The sequence below is a fragment of the Chiloscyllium plagiosum genome, unplaced genomic scaffold (genome assembly GCF_037043375.1).
Source record: "Chiloscyllium plagiosum isolate Xiang-an unplaced genomic scaffold, Cpla_swu_hap1 HiC_scaffold_3, whole genome shotgun sequence".
Taxonomy (NCBI): domain Eukaryota; kingdom Metazoa; phylum Chordata; class Chondrichthyes; order Orectolobiformes; family Hemiscylliidae; genus Chiloscyllium; species Chiloscyllium plagiosum.
In genome coordinates this window covers 35,623,694-35,643,379 of record NW_028270141.1, presented here as the reverse complement: position 1 = coordinate 35,643,379, position 19,686 = coordinate 35,623,694, and the positions used below count along the sequence as shown (strand labels likewise).

The 19,686-nt window shown below is 40.4% G+C and overlaps 1 protein-coding gene across 1 annotated transcript in view; it reads right to left on the bottom strand.

The window, feature by feature from the left end:
- Positions 1-518: 518 nt before the first annotated feature.
- fbxo9 (F-box protein 9) overlaps positions 519-19,686 on the bottom strand; it is a 95,792-nt gene continuing 76,624 nt past the window's right edge. Inside the window, exons 14-15 of the mRNA XM_043679725.2 lie at positions 19,119-19,279; positions 519-1,190 (exon numbers count right to left, since the gene is read on the bottom strand). Of these exons, the coding sequence (XP_043535660.1) occupies positions 1,082-1,190; positions 19,119-19,279 (270 nt within the window). The 3' untranslated portion in view covers positions 519-1,081. The remainder of the gene's footprint in view (positions 1,191-19,118; positions 19,280-19,686) is intronic.

Genomic DNA, 19,686 nt, shown 5'->3' with positions numbered 1-19,686 from the left:
ACAATACAGTGGAGGAGGAGCCATATCTGTCATGAGTCAGAAAAACATTCACTTAAGGATTGAGATTTGGCTGGCCTTATACTAAAATGACAGCATTTGATAGTCTTAGGAAAGATACAGCCCTGCAGTAGTCTGCACCTGTGCAACTGAAAAATTCTTAAATCAAAGCTAGCATGGCTACAAAATAAACCTGAGTATAAACAATCATAAATGGGGAAGAGAAAATCACAAACTCCTTCCTCAAAGAGGCATTCTTAATATTTTGAATGCATAAATAGGAATCGTGTAGTCTACAGTGATGCAAAATTCTTCAAAGGCTTTGGCTTGTGAATTGCCTCATGAAATTGACTGAGATCATCCAATAAAAAGTGAGAGAAATCAGCAAATAATAATTAAAAAATTCAGATAGTTTTTCTTACAATTCATTAAGAGGTTGATTGCCCAAGATTGTGTAGGACATTTGAAGTGCCACAAGCCTAGTCATATACAGACATTCAATAAAGAAAGAGCAAAGCCAATTGGAAGAAAACATTTATTTTCTTGGTATCCAAACATAATTTCAGTTTAAGTAAATAATGAAAAAAATCTCAAAATCAATTAAAGTTTTGAAGTCAGATGACATGAAAAGACAATGACTGTTGTCCAGCAGAGTCTCAGATAACATGAATTATTCCATTTGTAATAAAAATGAGACAGTTCACTGACAGTTACATTCTCATAACCCAGTGTAAAAATTCTGACAGTACCAATATATTGGCAGTAAAATTGAAACAATGCGAAAGACAATAGCCTCAAGATTTGTATTTAAACCCCCGAGCCTAATTACAGATCATTTAACTTTTTTAGTGCATATCTCTTAAAGAAATCAGTCTGTGATTCAACATACTGAAACTTTTAAGATTTCAGACTTTATTTTTGCAACACTCTCCTTTAAAAAATAATGCACTGGTTCAGCAATATCCTATATAAACTCAGAAAGCAGCTTCCTCTTGTAGAGTTAATGCCATACCACTCATGCAAAAGGTAGAAGATAAAAGTGCTTTGCCTTGAATCTAGATCTAAATTGACAGGTTGGATCAAATTAAAGAGGTGTTTCAGCAAATGCTGTAAAGCTCTTCACACGAGAAAAGAACAAAGGGGTGTACATTTTATCAATGTCAAATGTGGTAACAGCAGTCTCACCAGTTGACCTAAAAAAAAAATTAAAAATTAGACATATTTTGCAAATTCTGCATAAAGGAGAATACTTTTATAATTTAGAATATTCCTTATTATCCTGAAAATAGTGTATAATGACTGAGTATGTTAGTTTATTAATAGTTATTGTTTACTATTTAATAAACTACTAAAACTTTAAAATATATCAATGGCATTTCAGGTTATACTGACTGGTTTGTTTAGAACAGATAAACTGTCTTTAGAATTTAGTGATTTTTTTTATATCACCTGCCATAGTATTGTCATATTCTCTCTTTACCAGTCATATTTTCCTGATTATTTCCCCTCTCAACTTCATATATTTTGCCCAGTTCTCACTTTAAGAATTCATACATCCATGAGACTGTAGCTTTGATTCTCTTGCCTTTCACTCTTTTTGGAATGGAACTAGTCTGTAGCTAAACCATTTAAAAGATCACCTCAACTGTTGTTTCGTTACGGTTCTTTGTGTCAGTCTTTGGTTCCATTCTATTTAGCTAGATTCATTATCATCCCATTGACCTCAGTTAGCCATCTGCTAAATTTCGAGGTTCTACTTCAGACTGTTTCTTACCCTACACTATTATTAATCTAAACCTTATGATACAATGATTACTCTTATCAAAATATTCCCTAGAAATACTGATCTTGGTGTCCCCTGTGACATAAAAAGGTCTCTAAAATCTTCTATCAGTATGTAATTAAGAGATAGTAATAGGCAAATTGGGCTTATTAGGGATAGGTCATTTATGCTTAGGATGTGCAAAGGTGAGAATACTTGAGTACTTTGCCTCACTGTTTACTAAGAGGCAGAAATAATGGATGAGCTGAAAGTTCATAAAAAGATTGTACTAACTGGTTTTATTTAGAACAAACAAATTGCCTAATTTGAATGGCTTCCATTCTTACCATGAGGATAGCAGAAGGAGTTGCCACAATTCCCTAGATATGGGGGGAAAGCATGCCAGATGATTGGAGAATTTTAGATGTGACAATAAAGTATTCAATGAAATATGTAGGAATATCCTTTGTAACTTATAGGCCAGTTAGTTTAACATTAATGTTGGTTAAGGATTTAGAAACAATACTTAGACAAACCAAAACCAGCAGAAACTTGGAAAAGTTTGAGGTAACTAAGGAGAGACAGCATTGATGTGTAAAAAGCAGATGGTGCTCACCAAACTATTTGAATTTTTAATGAAGTGAGGAAAGTCAATGATGATAATGCAATGGATATTGGGTATGTGGATTCTAAGAAAGCATTTCACAAACTCTCAAAATTAAAGGCGAGTTAATAAAACTAAGGCCCATGGAATAGGAGGATTGGCAGCAGCTTGAATGGAAAAAGTTTAAGGACAGAAATCTGCAAATTGTAGAAGATATTTGGTTTCAGAGTGCAGGATGGAACACAGTCATACTCCTAAAGGATTAATGCTGGGACTACAGCTTTTATTTATATTGGAACAAAGAATAATATTTCAAAATTTGACAATGATGCCAAATCTGATGTTTTAGGTAAGCTAGACAATGAAAACCTGTTTCCACTAGCTGATGGTACAAGGATTAGAGGGTACAGGTTTTTAAGGTTTGGGCAAGAGGTGCGAGAGAGATTTGAGGAAGTTTTTTTTTAGCAGCAAAGGTAATGACCTGGAACTCTCTGCTCATTGGGAGACAGAAGTGAGGACAGTGAATGATTTCAAAAACAAATTGGATGGACAATTAAAGGAATGTGCAGGACCATGGGGATACAGCAGGAAAATGGGAGTGGTTGTACTGTTCTAAAGGGATCGCATCATGGACTTGAAGGTCGAATGCTTCCTAATGAGTCAATGAGAAACCAGGGGTTAGCACAGGTGAAGTAATCATTCCGTCACTGAAGAGGATTTGAAACGGTCCTCTGTTTTAACAGTTTTCACATTCTCATATTCTCAGGCAGTAGAAAGCAAGCCAAGTACTTGTATGAAAAAGCAGAATATTGTGGATTCTGAAAATCTGAAATATAAGTATCTAAGTCACTTGAATGAGGTCCTGAAAATCGAATTCAAGGAGCTGGGAATTATAAAATAGGATTTTAAGAACAGTAATCTCAGGATTAGTTGCAGTGTCATGTGCCAGTTAGAAGAACTGATTTATTGAATCCATTGCTGGAGAACAAGAGCTGGAGGGAGGGCCTCAGATTTCTGAGGCATTGGGACTAGTTGAGGGGACTTGTATAAGCTGGCCAATTTAAATCTTAACAGGACTGAGACTGATATCCTCACAGGGAGATTTGTTAATGACGTTGGAGCTCGTTTAATCTAATTTGACAGGGGCATAGGAACTTGAGGGGAAACTCAAACTGAAGTTGGAAACAGAAGTAGAAAAACAATTTAAAATACAATGAAACATAGTTGAGAATCGAGTTTGATATAATTCCACACTTGAAGCAAAGGGACAAGTTAAGGGCACTCTATATGAATGCATGCAGCATTCGCAACGAAAAAATGGTCTAAAGGCAAAAAAGAAATAAATGTTTATAATATAATTCCATTACAGAAACATGACTGCATGCTGACTAAGACTGGAAAATGAATATTCAAAAGATATTGAACATTTAGGAAGGACAGATGAGAAGGAAAATTAGTTCTATTGATAATATGAGATAGGTCAGAACACTAGAACAGGAGGATCTCAGATCTAGAGCAATGCATGGAATTTGTTTGAGTGGAACTTTGAAAAAGCTCCTCAAAGTCCCATTTGCCTGTATTTTGCCAAAATCCCTTTTTTTGGACATACCTGTCCAAACATCTGTTAAATGTTGTACTTGCCATTAACACTCCCTTTGGCAGCTTGTTCCACATATGCACTACCCTCTGTGTGAAATGGTTGCCCCTCAGGTCCCTTTTAAATCTTTCCCCTTAAATATATGCCCTAACCTAGGGCAAACACCACAGCATTCACCTTGTTTATGCCCCTCATGATTGTATAACCTTGATAAGGTTACCTCTCAGCCTCTTATGCTCCAGGGAAAAAGTCCCTGCCTATCCAGCATCTCCTTATAATTCAAACTCTCCAGTCTTGGTAATATCCTTGTAAATTTTTTTTTGCACCCTTTCCAGTTTAATAATATCCTTCCTATAGCAGTGTGACCAGAATTGTACGCAGTACTCCAAATATGGCCTTAACAATGTCTTGTATAGCCATGACATCCTAACTAGTGTACTCATTGTTCTGACTGATGAAAGCACACTTGCCAAACGCCTTCTTCACTACTCTGTCTATCAATGATATCACTTTCAAGGAACTATGTACCTACACCCCTTGGTCTCTGTTCACCACCACTTCCCAGGGTCTACCACCAACTGTGTAATTCCTGCCATGGTTTGTCTTATCAAAATGCAACAGCTCCCATTTATCCATCTGTCATTCCTCAGCCCAGTGGCCCAGTTGATCAAGATCCCATTGTACACTTAGATAACCTTCTTCAATGTCAATTATTCCACCAAATTTTGTGTCATCCACAAAATAACTAAGCATGCCTCCAACATTTTCATCCAAATTGTTTATTTAAATGGCAACAACAGTGGACCCAGCACCGTCCTTGTGACACACTGCTGATCATAGGACTCCAGTCTGAGCAACAACCTTCTACCACCATCCTGTCTCCTGCTGTCAAGCCAATTTTGTAACCAATCGGATAGCTCCCCCGGATCTCACATGATCTAACCCTACTAACCAGTCTACCATGTGAAACCATGTTGAAGGTCTTGCTAAATTCCATGTAGACATTTACTGTTGTCTTCATCCTCTTCAAAAAACTCAAGTCAAGTTTGAGAGAGATAATTTTATATGTGAAAAGCCATGCTGATTATCCCTAATCAGTCCTTGCCATTCCAAATGCATGTAGATCCTTTGTCTCAGAATCCCTTCCAACAACTTAGCCACCACGAATATCAGGCTCACCAGTCTACAATTCCCAGGCTTCTTCTTGCAGCCTTTATTAAATAATGGCACAACATTAATCACCCTCCAGTCTTCTGGCACCTCATCTGTGGCTGTCAATGATACAAATAATGCTGCAATTTCTTCCTTAGCTTCCCACAGTGTTCTGGGTTACATCTGATCAGAACCCGGGAATTTATCTACCTTTATGCACTTTAAGATCTCTTGCACCTCCTGTTCTGTAATGTGGACTCTTTTCAAGACATCACGATGTATTTCCCCGATTTCCCTAGCTTGCATGTCTTTCTCCACAGTAGCACTGATGTGAAATGTTTGTTTAGGATCTCGCCCATTTCCTTTGATTCCACACATAGAAGGCTACATTGAGGGAGTTAGGAGCCAACTTAAAAAGTAAAATCTTAAAGGTAGTAATCTCAGGACTGCTACCAGTGCCAAGTGCTGGTCAGAGTAGAAATGAAAGAATAGGTAAGATGAATATGTGGCTTGAGAGGGAAGGGGTTCAGATTTTTGAGATATTGGGACCAGTTCTAAGGAACATGGGACTATTACAAATTGGACTGTTTACACCTGGGCCGAACTGGAACCAATGTCCGAGGGGGTGCTTTTGCTAATGTTGTCAGGGAGGGTTTAAACTATTCTGGCGGGGGATGGGAACCAAATGAGGAGGTTAATGAACAGTAAGGAGGTAGTAACTAAAGTCTATAAGGAACTAGATAATGAAGGCAGTGTGACTAAGGGGAAGAATAAGCAGGGAGCAGATGATGAACACAAAGGGACAGGTGGTCTGAGGTGCATTTGTTTTAATACGAGAAGTGTAGTAGATAAGGCAGATGAGTTTAGGACTCTGATTAGTACCTGGGAATATGATGTTATTGCAATTACTGAGACTTGGTTGATGGAAGGGCATGATTAGTAACTAAATATCCCAGGGTATAGATGCTTCAGATGGGATAGAGAGGGAGGTAAAAGGGGTGGAGGATTTGTATTATTGGTCAGAGAGGATATCACAGCTATACTGAAGAAGGGCACAGTAACAATGTTGGGGCTGCACTATAGGCCTCCCAACAGTGAGCGTGAGATAGAGATACACATATGTAACCGTTGTTGTTCCTATATCTTATGGAAAGATATAGGAACAACAATGATAGTGATGGGAGATTTTAATTTTCTCAATATCGACTGGCTTTCACTTAGTGTTAGAGGTCTATGATTAGACTTCCTACAGTGTGGAAACAGGCCCAACAAGTCCACACCAACTCTGCGATGAGTAACCCACCCAGACCCATTTCCCTCTGACTAATACACCTAGCACTATGTGCAATTTAGCATGACCAATTCACCTGACCAGCACATCTTTGGACTGGGGAAGGAACCGGAGACCGGAGAAAACCCACGCAGACACGGGGAGTGTGTGCAAACTCCACACAGACAGTCGCCCAAGGCTGGAATCGAACCTGGGTCCCTGGCGCTCTGAGGCAGCAGTGCTAACCACTGATGGAGCAGAATTTTTAAGGAGCGTCCAGGAGGATTTTATAGAGCAGTATGTAAATAGTCAAACTCAGGAAGGGGCCATATTGGAAGCAGTGTTGGGGAATAAGCCCAGACAGGTGGTTGAAGTTTCAGTAGGGGATTACTTTGGGAATAGCGATCACAAGTCCCTAAGTTTTAGAATACTCACGGACAACGACGAGAGTGATCCTAAAGGAAGAGTGCTAAATTGGGGGAAGGCCAACTATAGCAGAATTCGGTCGGAGCTGGGGAATATGGACTGGAAGCAGCTTGAAAGTAAATCCACATTTGATTTTTGGGAGGCTTTTAAAAGCAGAGGTTGATTAGAGTGCAGAAGAAACATGTCACTGTGAAAATGAGGGATAGAAATGGGAAGATTAGGGAACCATGGATGACAGGTGAAATTGAGAGACTAGCTAAGAGGAAAAAGAAGGTCTAGGTGAATAAGAAGAAATAGGACATAAGATCTAAGCAACTGAAAACAGATAAAGCTTTGGAAGAATATTGGGAAGGCAGGACCAATTTGAAATAAGGAGTGAAGAGGGCTAAAAGGGATCATGAAATATGTTTAGCAAACAGGGTTAAGGAAAATCGCAAAGCCTTTCAATTGTATATAAGGACCAAGATGATAACTAGAGAAAGGGTTGGCCCATTCAATGACAAAGGAGCAAAGTTATGTGTGGAGTCAGAGAAAATGGGTGAGATTTTTAATGAATACTTTCATTGGTATTCACCGAGAAGAGGGACATGTTGGACGTTAGGGTTAGGGATAGATGTTTGATTACTCTAGATCAAGTCAGCATAAGAAGGAAGTGTTGGGTATTCTAAAAAAGCATTATGGTGGACAAGTCCCCAGGTCCAAATGGAATCTATCCCAGGCTACTGAGGGAAGCGAGAGAGGAAATAGCTGGGGCCTTAGCAGAAATATTTGTAGCATCCTTGAACACGGGTGAGGTCCCGGAGGATTGGAGAATTACTAATGTTGAACCCTTGTTTAAGAAGGGTAGCAGGGATAATCCAGGTAAATATAGACTGGTAAACCTGACATCAGTGGTCGGGAAGCTGCTAGAGAAGATACTGAGGGATAGGATCTATTTTCATTTGGAAGAAAATGGGCAACATGGTTTTGTGCAGGGAAGGTCATGCCTTACCAACTTAACAGAATGCATTGAGGAAGTGACAAAGTTGATTGATCAGGGAAGGGCTGTAGATGTCATATACATGGATTTGAGTAAGGTATTTGATAAGGTTCCCCATGGTAGGCTGATGGAGAAAGTGAAGTTGCATGGGGTCCAGGGTATGCTAGCTAGATGGATAGAGAATTGGTTGGGTAACAGGAGACAGAGAGTAGTAGTTGAAGGCAGTTTCTCAAAATGGAGACCTGTGACCAGTGGTGTCCCACAGGGGCCTGTTTAGGACCACTGTGGTTTGTGATATATATAAATGATCTGGAGGAAAGTATCGGTTGCCTGATTAGCAAGTTTGCAGATGACACTAAGATTGGTGGAGTAGCAGATAGTGAAGGGGATTATCAGAGAATGCAGCAGAATATAGATAGATTGGAGAGATAGGCAGAGAAATGGCAGATGAAGGTCAATCTGGGCAAATTCGAGATGATGGCATTTGGAAGATCCAATTCAAGAGAGAGCTATATGGTAAATGGAAAATCCCTGGGGAAAACTGATGCAGCGAGATCTGGGTGTTCAGGTCCACTGTACCCAGAATTTAGCAAAACAGGTGGATAGAGTGGTCAAGAAAGCATACTTCATGCTTTCCTTCATCGGACGGGGTATTGAGTACAAGAGTTGGCAGGTCATGTTACAGTTGTATAGAACTTTGATTTGGCCACATTTGGAACACTGCGTCCAGTTCTGGTTGCCACATTTCCAAAAGGTTGTGGATACTTTGGAAAGGGTGCAGAGGAGGTTCACCAAGATGTTTCCTGGTATGAAGGGTGCTAGCTATGAAGAGAGGTTGAATAGATTAGGATTATTTTAATTAGAAAGATGGAGGTTGAGGGGGGACCTGATTGAGGTCTACAAAATCATGAGAATTGCAGACAGTGTGGATAGCAAGATGTTTTTTTCCCCAGAGTGGGGGACTCAATTACTAAAGGTCATGAGTTCAAGGTGAGAGGGGAAAAGTTTAAGATGATACAGTGGAAAGTTCTTTACGCAGAGGGTGATGGGTGCCTAGAATGTGTTGCCAGTGGAGGTGGTAGAGACGGGTATGATAATGCCATTTAAGATATATCTACACAGATACATGAATGGGCAGGGAGCAGAAGGATACAGATCCTTAGAAAATAGCCGACACGTTTAGATAGAGGATCTGGATTGGAGCAGGCTTGGAGGGCCAAAGGGCCGTTTCCTGTGCTGTAATTTTCTTTGTTCTTTTGTTCATTCACCTTATCCATACTCCTCACGATTTTATAAATCTTATTCCTGGCAACATTCCTGTAAATCTTCCCCAGTTCTGAGGAAGGGTCACCAGACCCAAAACATTAACTTTGATTTCTCTTCACAGATGCTGTCAGACCTGCTGAGCTTTTCCAACAACTTCTGTTTTTTTCCAGCTTAATAATATCCTTCCTATAAAGGGCGATCAGAACTGGACACAGTACTCCAGAAGAGGCCTCACCAATGCTCAGTACAACCTCAATATGATATCCTAGCTCCTATACTCAAAGGTCTGAGCAATGAAGGAAAGCGTGCTAAATGCCTTCTTAACCACCCTGTCTACCTGTGACGCGAACTTCAAAGAATTATGTCATCTGGTGTTCCCTAGTTCTGTCAGTCCTTGTCTTTCACTAACAGGAACATTCTGTCTCTAAACTCTCGTTACCTCACTTTCGAATGCTTTCACTTGTCAGACATCCCTTTACTTGTGAACAGCCACCCACGATCAACTTCTGAAAGTTCCGGTCTAATATCAAAACTGGCATGTGCCAATTTAGAACTTTAACTGGTAAATCAGGCCTATCATTTTCCATAACTATTTTAAAACTAATAGAACTTTGGTCACTGGTCTCAAAGTGCTCCCCAACTAACATGTGCAAAGGTGTGCAGGTCAGGTGAATTGGCCATGCTAAATTGCCCGTAGTGTTAGGTAAGGGGTAAATGTAGGGGTATGGGTGGGTTGCGCTTCGGCGGGGCGGTGTGTACTTGTTGGGCCGAAGGGCCTGCTTCCACACTGTAATGTAATCTAATCTAATCTAACATCTCAGTCACTTGCTCTGCCTTATTTCCCAAGAGTAGTCATTGAATCATACAGCATGGAAACAGACCCTTTGGTCCAACTTGCCTGCACCAACCAGCCATCCCAATTTGACCTAGTCCCATTTGTCAGCATTAGGCCCATACACAGAGGAAACTCGATTATCCAAATACCAATTATCTGAAAATCGGATTATCCGAAGGAGATCTCGAAGTCCTGATAGAAACATTACATCAAAGACGTGTTCCCAGCAGTGATTGTGTCTTTTGTTTCGTGATTAAACAGGCACAGTCTCCAAATGACTGACCTCCTGCCCTTCCTCTCTCCCCACACTTTCCCTGGAGTTATACAGAAGGGTGTTCCCTAACCACCCCCCCACCACTGCTTCCTAGGAATAATCTCTCCAACATTGTCCTGTACAGGGCAAACATGGAACCTGCCAAATTTTGCAGTGAAAAGTTGTGTGTGTGGCTGTGCCTGTGTGTGCGTGCGTGTGTGTGTCTGTGCGCGATTGGGAGAATTACCCCACAAAGGCAGCAGCAGCAGTTTTGTTGTTGTGATGTCCGGATGCTCTGGAGAGGGGGCGGTGGTGGATTGGGGGAGGGGTTGGAGGTGGGGGGAGTGGGGGGTTTGGACTGGGTTGGGAGTGGGGGGCAGGGTTGAACTGGGTTGGGGGAGGAGCTCGCACACTTTGTGCTGGAGGGCACGATGTTGGATGGGAGGAGGGGTGTGTGGGCGGGGGACGTGAACGAAAGGGGGGCAGAGTCTCACGCTCTGTATGCTTCTGCAATCTCCTGAACAGGGAGCAGACTTTAAAACTCCGAGCTCCAGAGGAAAGGCATTTAATCGATTAACTGAACAAAACAGTGCCCGCCCATCACGTTCAGATAATCGAGTTTCCACTGTACCTCTAAACCCTCCAATTCATATACCCAGCCAGATGCCTTTTAAAGGTTGTACAAGTAGTTTTTCTACAACTCTATAGTTGCATTCTTGTGCAACTGCGCATTATAGAAAAATCACGCTTTAGAAACAATGTGTAAACTGTTGATGTAATCACGTTACAGCTAACACGTTTTAAAACTTTGCACTTTAGAAACAAAGTCCCCAATTTGCCAATCGTGTTACTGTGAATTTGTGTTAACAAGATGCAGGTTGTAGCTGAATGACTGTAATTGTACCCACCTTCATCATCCTCTTGCTGCTCATTCCACATGCGCACCACCTCTATACGAAAAAGTTACCCCTCAGGCCCTTTTAAGTCTTTCCCCTTAAACCCTTTAGCTTTGGACTACCACACCCTAGGAAAAAGACCTTGGCTATTCACCCTATCCATGCCACTCATGATTTTATAAACCTCCGTAAGGTCACCCCTCAACCTCCGGTGTTCCAGGGAAAAAGTCCCAGCCTATTCAGCCTCTCCCTATAACTCAAACCCTCCAATTCTGGCAACATCCTTGTAAATTGTGTTTTGCCCTTCTCTCGTTGTGGCACAGTAAGGGGCAGCAGACATTAACTGGAGGTACTTATAGGCTACCAAAAAAAAAGCATTGGGAGTGTGGGCATGGTATTTATTACGTAATGAAAGAAGATTGTTGTTATGTGCAACAAAATAATCATGGGTGAGTGTAATCTGCATATAGATTGGATAAACCAATTGTGCACAAAGCTATGGAGGACAGGTTTCTAGAGTTTATTAGAAATGGTTTTCTAGAGCAGCATGTTGAAGAAATGACTAGAGGACAAATTATTTTGGATATAGTATTATGTAATGAAAAATGGTTAATTAATAACCTCATTGTAACCGAACCTTTAGGAATGCATGACCACAATGTGAAAAATGTTTACACTGAACTACAGTACAGGATGGGCCAAAAGGCTAAAACTTTTCATGATATTCAACAGGTGCATGCCTTTGAATGAGTCCTGGGAAACATACTTGTATGGGCTGAAGACGGCTTGTCTTCTGTATTTGCTTTTCTGTACTTGCTGTTTGTTACACTATATAAGAGAGAGAGTTTTATTCCGAATCCTTAGACTTCATCTCAGACTAGGATCGCAAATCAGGCGTTGATCGAGGAGTTCCTGATGAGAAGGCTGTGAGGCTTATTATTTCTTCTTCCTTTTTCATCTTTCATTATTGTTTCATTCCTTTTTGTTTATTATTACTTAATAAATGTTCATACTTAAGCAAATCACCTTTGTTGAGTCTTCTCTTAATTAGATTTAACCAAATCCAAAAGAACTGCTTGGATACACTCAGTGATCCAAGACAATTTTGGCGATAAGGAATTCGGGAAAATGTATAAGAGAAGGGAAAGGCAACTTGATGCTCTGGAGACCTTCTGTATTCCAGGATGGAATGCGGCAGACTCTGGATTCGGATCCGTAGCTAAGCTTTTAGCACAATTAGGACCCCCGCAAGAATGGTAAATGGTTACAACTGCAAAAAGAGAGAAAGGAGGGATCTTCATACAGGCTGCCATATACACGTTCTTGTGGGAAGAGGGTTTCCCATGAAGCAAGGGCAGTACACCGCAAATGGGATGGATATTGTCAACAGCTTTACGTTCTACCTGTAGAGAATTAGAAGAGTGCCAGGCCAAAAGCAAGCAGCTCGAGGCCACACTAGTGGCTGTAGAACAACATATCATCATCCAAACAGAAGCAGTTAAGATAGTAGAGGAAAGAGCTGAGAAGGCAGAGGAGAACAGAACCAGATAATACACTGTCTAGCAATGGTACAACAGAGAAAGAAAGCAAAATGGCACAATTGGAAAGCTGACCCAGTTAAAATGCACACATTATTAACCTCGCAATGGGACCCCGACCACTGGGATGGAGGCATTTGGCATTCATCTGATTCATAGTATGAATGGACCAATGGGGGAGGGACTGCTCCACTTCTGGAGCCACCCTCAGGAAAACGACTAATAGTACGACCCCTAATAATGAATAAGGCAAAACAAATACGAGGACAAAACCCACAAAATTCAAGAATAGTGGAGGACACACAACTCTCCAAAGGGTAAGGAAGTAAGACAGACTAAATCAGATGTGGAGGGAGGAAAGGAAATCCCAGAATCACAAACTCAGTTTGCTTTTACATGGGAAGGTCACCAATATACTTTTTGTCAGCTACCACAAAAATACCTACACAGCCAGACCTTATGCCATGGGCAGTAGCAAAGGACTTAGATAGGTGTCCGTTGGACATTCATGTAGCATGTTATATTGATGACATCCTGATCTACAGACCAACAGAAATTGTGGTGGCGGAAGCTCTAGCCACACTGGTGCAACATATGCAAGATACAGACTGGAAGGTGAACCTGACAAAGATACAGGACCAGCACAATAATTGCAGGTTTAGGCATTCAGTGGACAAAAGGGGATAGAGTCATCCTTGAAAAAGTAAAGAATAAAATACAAGAAATGGCTGCTCCGACTAGCAAGGCAGAGGCACAGAAATTTATAGGACTGCTCGGATATTAGCGCAGACATATACCTCATTGACCACATTTTTGAGACCTCTATATGCCATTACTTGAAAGAAAGCTCATTTTGAATGGGGTGATGAATAGCAGAAGCATTTATGGCCGCTAAGAAGCAGTAGTACTTGCACTTCTTTGGCTCCTCGAATACCTGGCTTTGAATTACAAGTATCAGTAGTACAAGATGTTGCCATATGGATCTTATGGCAGAGCTAAAAGGGGAAAGCAATAATTTTGGGCTCCTGGCCCAGAAAATTGACTGAAGCAGCTATGAGTTACACACCATTTGAAAAGCAACTTCTGGACTACTACTGGGCCCTAGTAGAAACTGAAGGGCAGAGGGGTGAGGACAAAGTACTCCTCAGGCCTGAATTACCAATTCTAATGTGGGTGTTATCTGACGTTGCGACCCACAAGGTCAGTAGAACCCAACAAAGCTCCACTGTAAACTGGAAATGGTACATAAGTGATCGAACCAAGAAGAAAAAGGAAGGGGTTCCCAAACTCCATAAATAAATAGCTGAATATCCACCAGGTGAACAAATTCCAAGTTCTGACCTGGCCATATCTGCATCGCCCATTCAATGGGGTGAACCGTTTGAACAGCTGTCTGAAGATACTCATCACTGTGCTTGGTTGTCTGATGGCTAGCCACCTGGAAGAATGGCCGAAGGTGGTGGCAAACAGTTGTATTTAATCCATCCACACAGACAATTATCCATAGTGAAGGAGGTGGGGAATCGAACCAGTAAGCCGAATTAGCAGCTGAAGTCCTAGCGCTGGAGGAGGAGAGTCAGTGTTTGCACACTTATACTGACTCGTGGACGGTAGCCTATGGGATGGCTGTACAGATGCCAACTTGGCAGTCACCTGGAAAGCTCCTGTGGGGAACAGAACTATGGAAACAAACATGGGTAATAGGCACAGCATATGAAAACTGTACCATGCTGATGCCCAAATGAAGGATGGTTCAGAATCTCTGATCACACCAATACTGTAGTCGGAATAGTAAAAGCCAGAACAACTGAAGATGCAACCAAAGAGTATCACATTGGAAAATGAACAGTCAGGACATTTAAGATGTCACAGCATTGTGCAATGGGCAAGAGATTGAGGTTTGCACTTTGGTGAAAGAAATCATTGGCAGGCATGAAATATGTCAAAAAGAAAACCATGTATGATGCTGAAAAAGCCAATGGCATAAATCAAATGAGGAGATCAGATGTTCAATTCTGGCAGATTGACTATTTGGCTTATTACTGTTACAACAATGGTATCAATATCTGTTAATAATGGTGGACACTTACCATGAGCTAATGTTAGCTTTCTCTACAGCCAAATCAGAGTAACACTGTTAAGGGCCTTGAACAGTTCATATCTTACAATGGTGAACCATCAGAAATACAAATCAGATAATGGCTCACACTTAACAGGTCAACTGGTGCAGCAATGGGCTGCAGACAATGGGATACATTGGGTATTCCACATTCCTTATCACTCTCAATCAGCTGGCTTGACTGAATGAGTTATTAAAACAAAAAATTAAATTATTGATCCCTCATCTTAGGTTAAGGGGTGTTGCCACAGGCATTGTATTATCTGAATAATCGGCCTCTGGAGGGAGGGACTGTTTAAAGAAGGTGGCGAGTTACGTCTCCTAATAAACTTGCAACTTCCAGTGACCTTTGAACATGGGGAGAATTTGGATACACCACCCACAATACCTGCCTAAGCCTGGTGAGATTCTTGCCCATAGACTAGGTGATATCTATTGGGTATTGATAACAGGGTAGGAAGTACAAGAGTGTATAGATAGAGGGAAGTTAATGAAAAGAGAGTGAGTTGTTAAAGTTTTTTCAAAGAACCAGGCAAATTTGTTGTAGATGGATGCTGCTGTGAATGATTCATCAGCTGGCAGCTGCCGTTCTTAATCTCACGAGAAAGCCCACTGTGATTATTACTTTGATGATACACCCGATTGTCATATTATTCGTATTGATGATGGTTATTACCACTGTGGTTTTCATTTTTTGGAATAGGTTACATACATTTGTTATACTTTTTCGGACTGCTATCATGGATTTGCGTCTGCATTTGCAGTTGTAGCATGCAATGTCAAAAATCATCGGGGTGGATTGTATAGGACGTGCTGAAGGGCTAAAATTGTTGATGATATTCGACAGCTGCACAACCTTGAATGAGTCCTGTGAACATTCCTGTATGGGCCAAAGATGGCTTGTTTTCTGTGTTTGCTTTCCTGTACTTGCCATTTGTTACACTGTGTAAGAGAGAGCAAGTTTTTGGACTTCACCTCTGATCAGATCGTGAATGCTGCCAGGAACAAACTTAAGCTTCCAGACCAGCTGTCGATCGAGGGGTCCCCGATGGGCAGAAGGGCATGAGGCTTACTGTTTCTTCTCCTTTCCCTTTCAGTATTGTTTTCTTTTCCCTTTCTTTTCCATTTTCTTTTATCATTACTTAATAAACATTCATATTCAGGAAAATTGCTGTTGTCAAGCCTTCTCTTAATTACATTTAACTGAATCCAAAAGATCCGCTTGGATACACTCTGTGATCCAAGACAACTACTGCACTTAATTCAATCTGAAGCAAAAGGTGTTATATTTGAATAACAGACATTATGAAATCATGAGGCACAACTTCACTGAAGTAGATTGGAAAAATACATTAAAAGGCAATGGACAGAAAGAACTATTAACAACTATCATATGACTTTGAACATCTATACATTCCATCAAGATGGAAAACTGAAAAAAGATCAGTCAACTATGGTTGACAAAGGAGGTTAACGATTGTTTAACATTGAAAGAAAAGCTTATGTGATAATTCGGAGGATAGGGAAGTTTTTAAGAATACAACTGATAAGAAAAGGAAGAACAGAATAAGAATGCAACCTAGCAAAATATCACAGAAGGGGACTATAGAAAACTTCAACAGGTATTGTAAAAAGGAAACATTTGGCTGAAACAAATATAAATTAATTAAAAGCAGAGTCAGATGAAGTTATAATGGGAAATAAGAAATGGCAGAGAAGCTAAATTATTACTTTGTGTCTGTTTTCACTGAGGAAGGTACAAGAGATCTCCCAGAATTAGAGACCCAACAGACTGGGAAAATGAGAAGTTTAAGGAAATTAGTAAAAAGGTTGTACTGGATGAATTAATGGGGCTGAATGTTGACAAGCCCCTGGGACCTAATAGTCAATATCCCAGAGTGTTGAAGGAGGGGACTATATATATTTATATATATATATATATAATAAATATATAGTTGATGCACTGGTAATCCATTAAAATTCCACAGATTCTAGAATGATTGTTGTAGATTTGAAACTCGCAAATGTCACCATACCAACTAAGAAAGAAGCAAGGGGGGTGGAAGAAAAGGGACTACAGACCTATCAGCCTTACTTTGGGTATTAGGGAAAATGCTAGAGCCTATCATAAAGGATGTGATAAATGGACACTTGTTTAAAAATGATCTGTTTGGGCAAAATCAGCATGGATTTGCAAATTGAAAACAGTGACAGTCAAACTTGCTGGGAATATTTTGTTACTAATATAATTGATAGTGTCAATGGATTTGCAGACAAGATCCCCTCGCCCCCACAGCAGGCTAGTTAGAAACAGTAAAGTGCATGAAGTAGGAGGTAATGTATTGGCATGGATTAAGTATTGGCTACAGACAGTAGGAATAAATGGGTCATTATTGTTTTGGAAAAACTGTGATTAGTAGGGTAATGAAGTGTTTGATCAGCATGACTTTATTAAATATTGGAGCACGCTCCATGAACTTGATGCTTACTCCTGTTCCTATGTTCCCAAGCAAAAATAAAATAGCACCATCTAACCAAGGAACAGACTCTAAACTATTTAGAAGTTTATTCAGAGAAAATCATGAACTGTTCAAACAAAATGAATGAACTGGGAATTATAAGTTAATTAGCAACAGATTTTTTATATCTTCCATACAAAATCTTGTAAAACCCATACTAATTTAAAAAATACTCAAGCTAGTTTTTTTTTGCAAACTAAGTTGCACTCTTGTACCAAAATTTGTAAACAATGGATGAAATCACACTGATCCTGCAGTTATAGTGCCAATGAAGCGTAAATCTGGAGTACCTTGCCTAACACTGAAATCAATAAGAGTATGGCTAACATTCGGCATGCACCTCTATGATGTGCAAGTTTAGTATTCAAGCAAAGCTGCTACTTATGAGGGGGCATGCAAATTGGATGGGCACTTGAGGTAACACATCCCACCGACCCATCACAATCATCTCCTACCTTTGGTCACCTATCACCATCCCAACTACCTTTCGCCTAGCCCCACCTCTTCTCTAATTATTTTTCAACCCCCTCCCCAGTCGTGATGAAGGGTTAAACCCAGAACATTGTCTCTTTTGCTCCTCAGATACTGCCTGACCTCTTGTGCTATTTTGAGTGCCACATTTTATTAATTTTAGGTAACTTGCAGGGCTATGGAGATACAGCAGGAAAATGAGACTGACTACAGACTCAAATTATACTATTTCAACCTGTAGTGCTCCTCTAACATACCTTAAGTTCCATGATGCAAGTCACAAATTATATCCTGAGTATGAAAATGCAGCATTTTGCATCCAGATCTTTCCTGCCTGACTCAGCACTGCCCCTTAAAGCCTGGGTCTAAATAACCCTGGACACCTTTCCAAGATGTGATTCTGCCTAATCTTCCTGCCAACCTCCAAATTTAGAATATGTCGCTCATCTCGAATTGCCCATGAACTGAGGGACTAGCTTAGTTAACTGAAAGGGCAGCTAAGAGTCAACCACATTGTCATAGGTCTGTGGTCACATGGAAGATGACTCAGGCAAAGGTGGCAGATTTTACTTTTATAAAGAAGATCCGGAAGCCGGATGGTATTTTGTAACAATTGATGATAGATGATTTGTCAACACCACTGTGACTAACTATATGTTCTCAATTCATTAACTGAATACAAATTCCACTGGTTATAATGGTGGGATTTGAATCAATACCCATGGAACATTGCAGAGTCTCTATTTACCTAGTCCTTTTAACTAGTGACACCACTAGCCATGAGTTAGCACTGCTGCCTCACAGGACCAAGGATCTAGGTTTGATTCCAGCCTTGGGCAACTGTCTGTGTGGAGTTTGAACTTTCTCCTCATGTCTGCATGGGTTTCCTCTGGGAGCTCCGGTTTCCTCCCACAATCTAAAGATGTGCAGTTTAGACGAATTGGCCATGCTAGATTGTCCATAGTGTTCAGGGATATGCAAGTTAGGTGCATTAATCAGGAGTAAATATAGGATACTAGGGTAGAGGAATGGGTCTGGGTGTGTTACTCTCCGAAGGGTCAGTGTGGACTTGTTGGGCCGAAGGGCCTGCTTCCACAATGTAGGGATTCAAGAACTAGCAGTCCTTCCACACTGCATGCCAACGGGTCTTCACATGCAGGATTCACTGTCTAGTATCACCGGGGACTGATTTAATTGGTGTTTTAATATTGGTCAAAATCGGCTCACTAGTTGTGGGAGAAAGTCGTTAAGGACTATTAAACAAAAGTTCTGAATTCTTTAGTGTATCTTTTGGGAAAAGTATAACATGCAATAACATGGCAAGAGGAATCATTGCCTTCTAATGATAGCTTTGCCCATTTAGCACTGAGAATCTATGTTCAGGATTATCGATAAATTATATTTATTATTGCAGCAACACACTCCAATACTCACTTATAGGTAATCAGGCAGGAGTGATGAAGCCAGATAAGTTTGTTAAATCGTTGTCGGCCACTGGAGCAAAGCTGCAATCCTACATGAAAACTATGTTCTGTCTCAGAGGAAGCAGGAGCACGGCGGTAATATTTGTATTTCTGATAGTCTGGAGTTTTCTGCTTCATAAAGAGAGAATAAGTCACATTTTTATTTATTTTTAAGTGAACATTTCCTTGTGAAAAGGAGATAATTGTTTATTTATACCTGCTATTATTTAACTACAAGGGATTTTAACAATATATGTTTCCAACAACTAGAGCATGGTAAATAGAAAAATAAACAGCAATTACATTTTCTATGACATAAACTTAAAAGCAATACGCAAATTTTATTCTTCGTCACGGACTGGGAGTTTATAAAAGCTGCTCCAGTTTATTTGCTGCCCAACTACAGCAGGAACCACATGTCTTTGCCGCTTCTGAAGAAGCAACAGCAGTACATCATAATTGTTCAGAAAAAATTTCTAATTTTAGCCTCTACTTTTCTAGTTGCTATCACTTATAAATACAGTATTGAACCAAAAAGC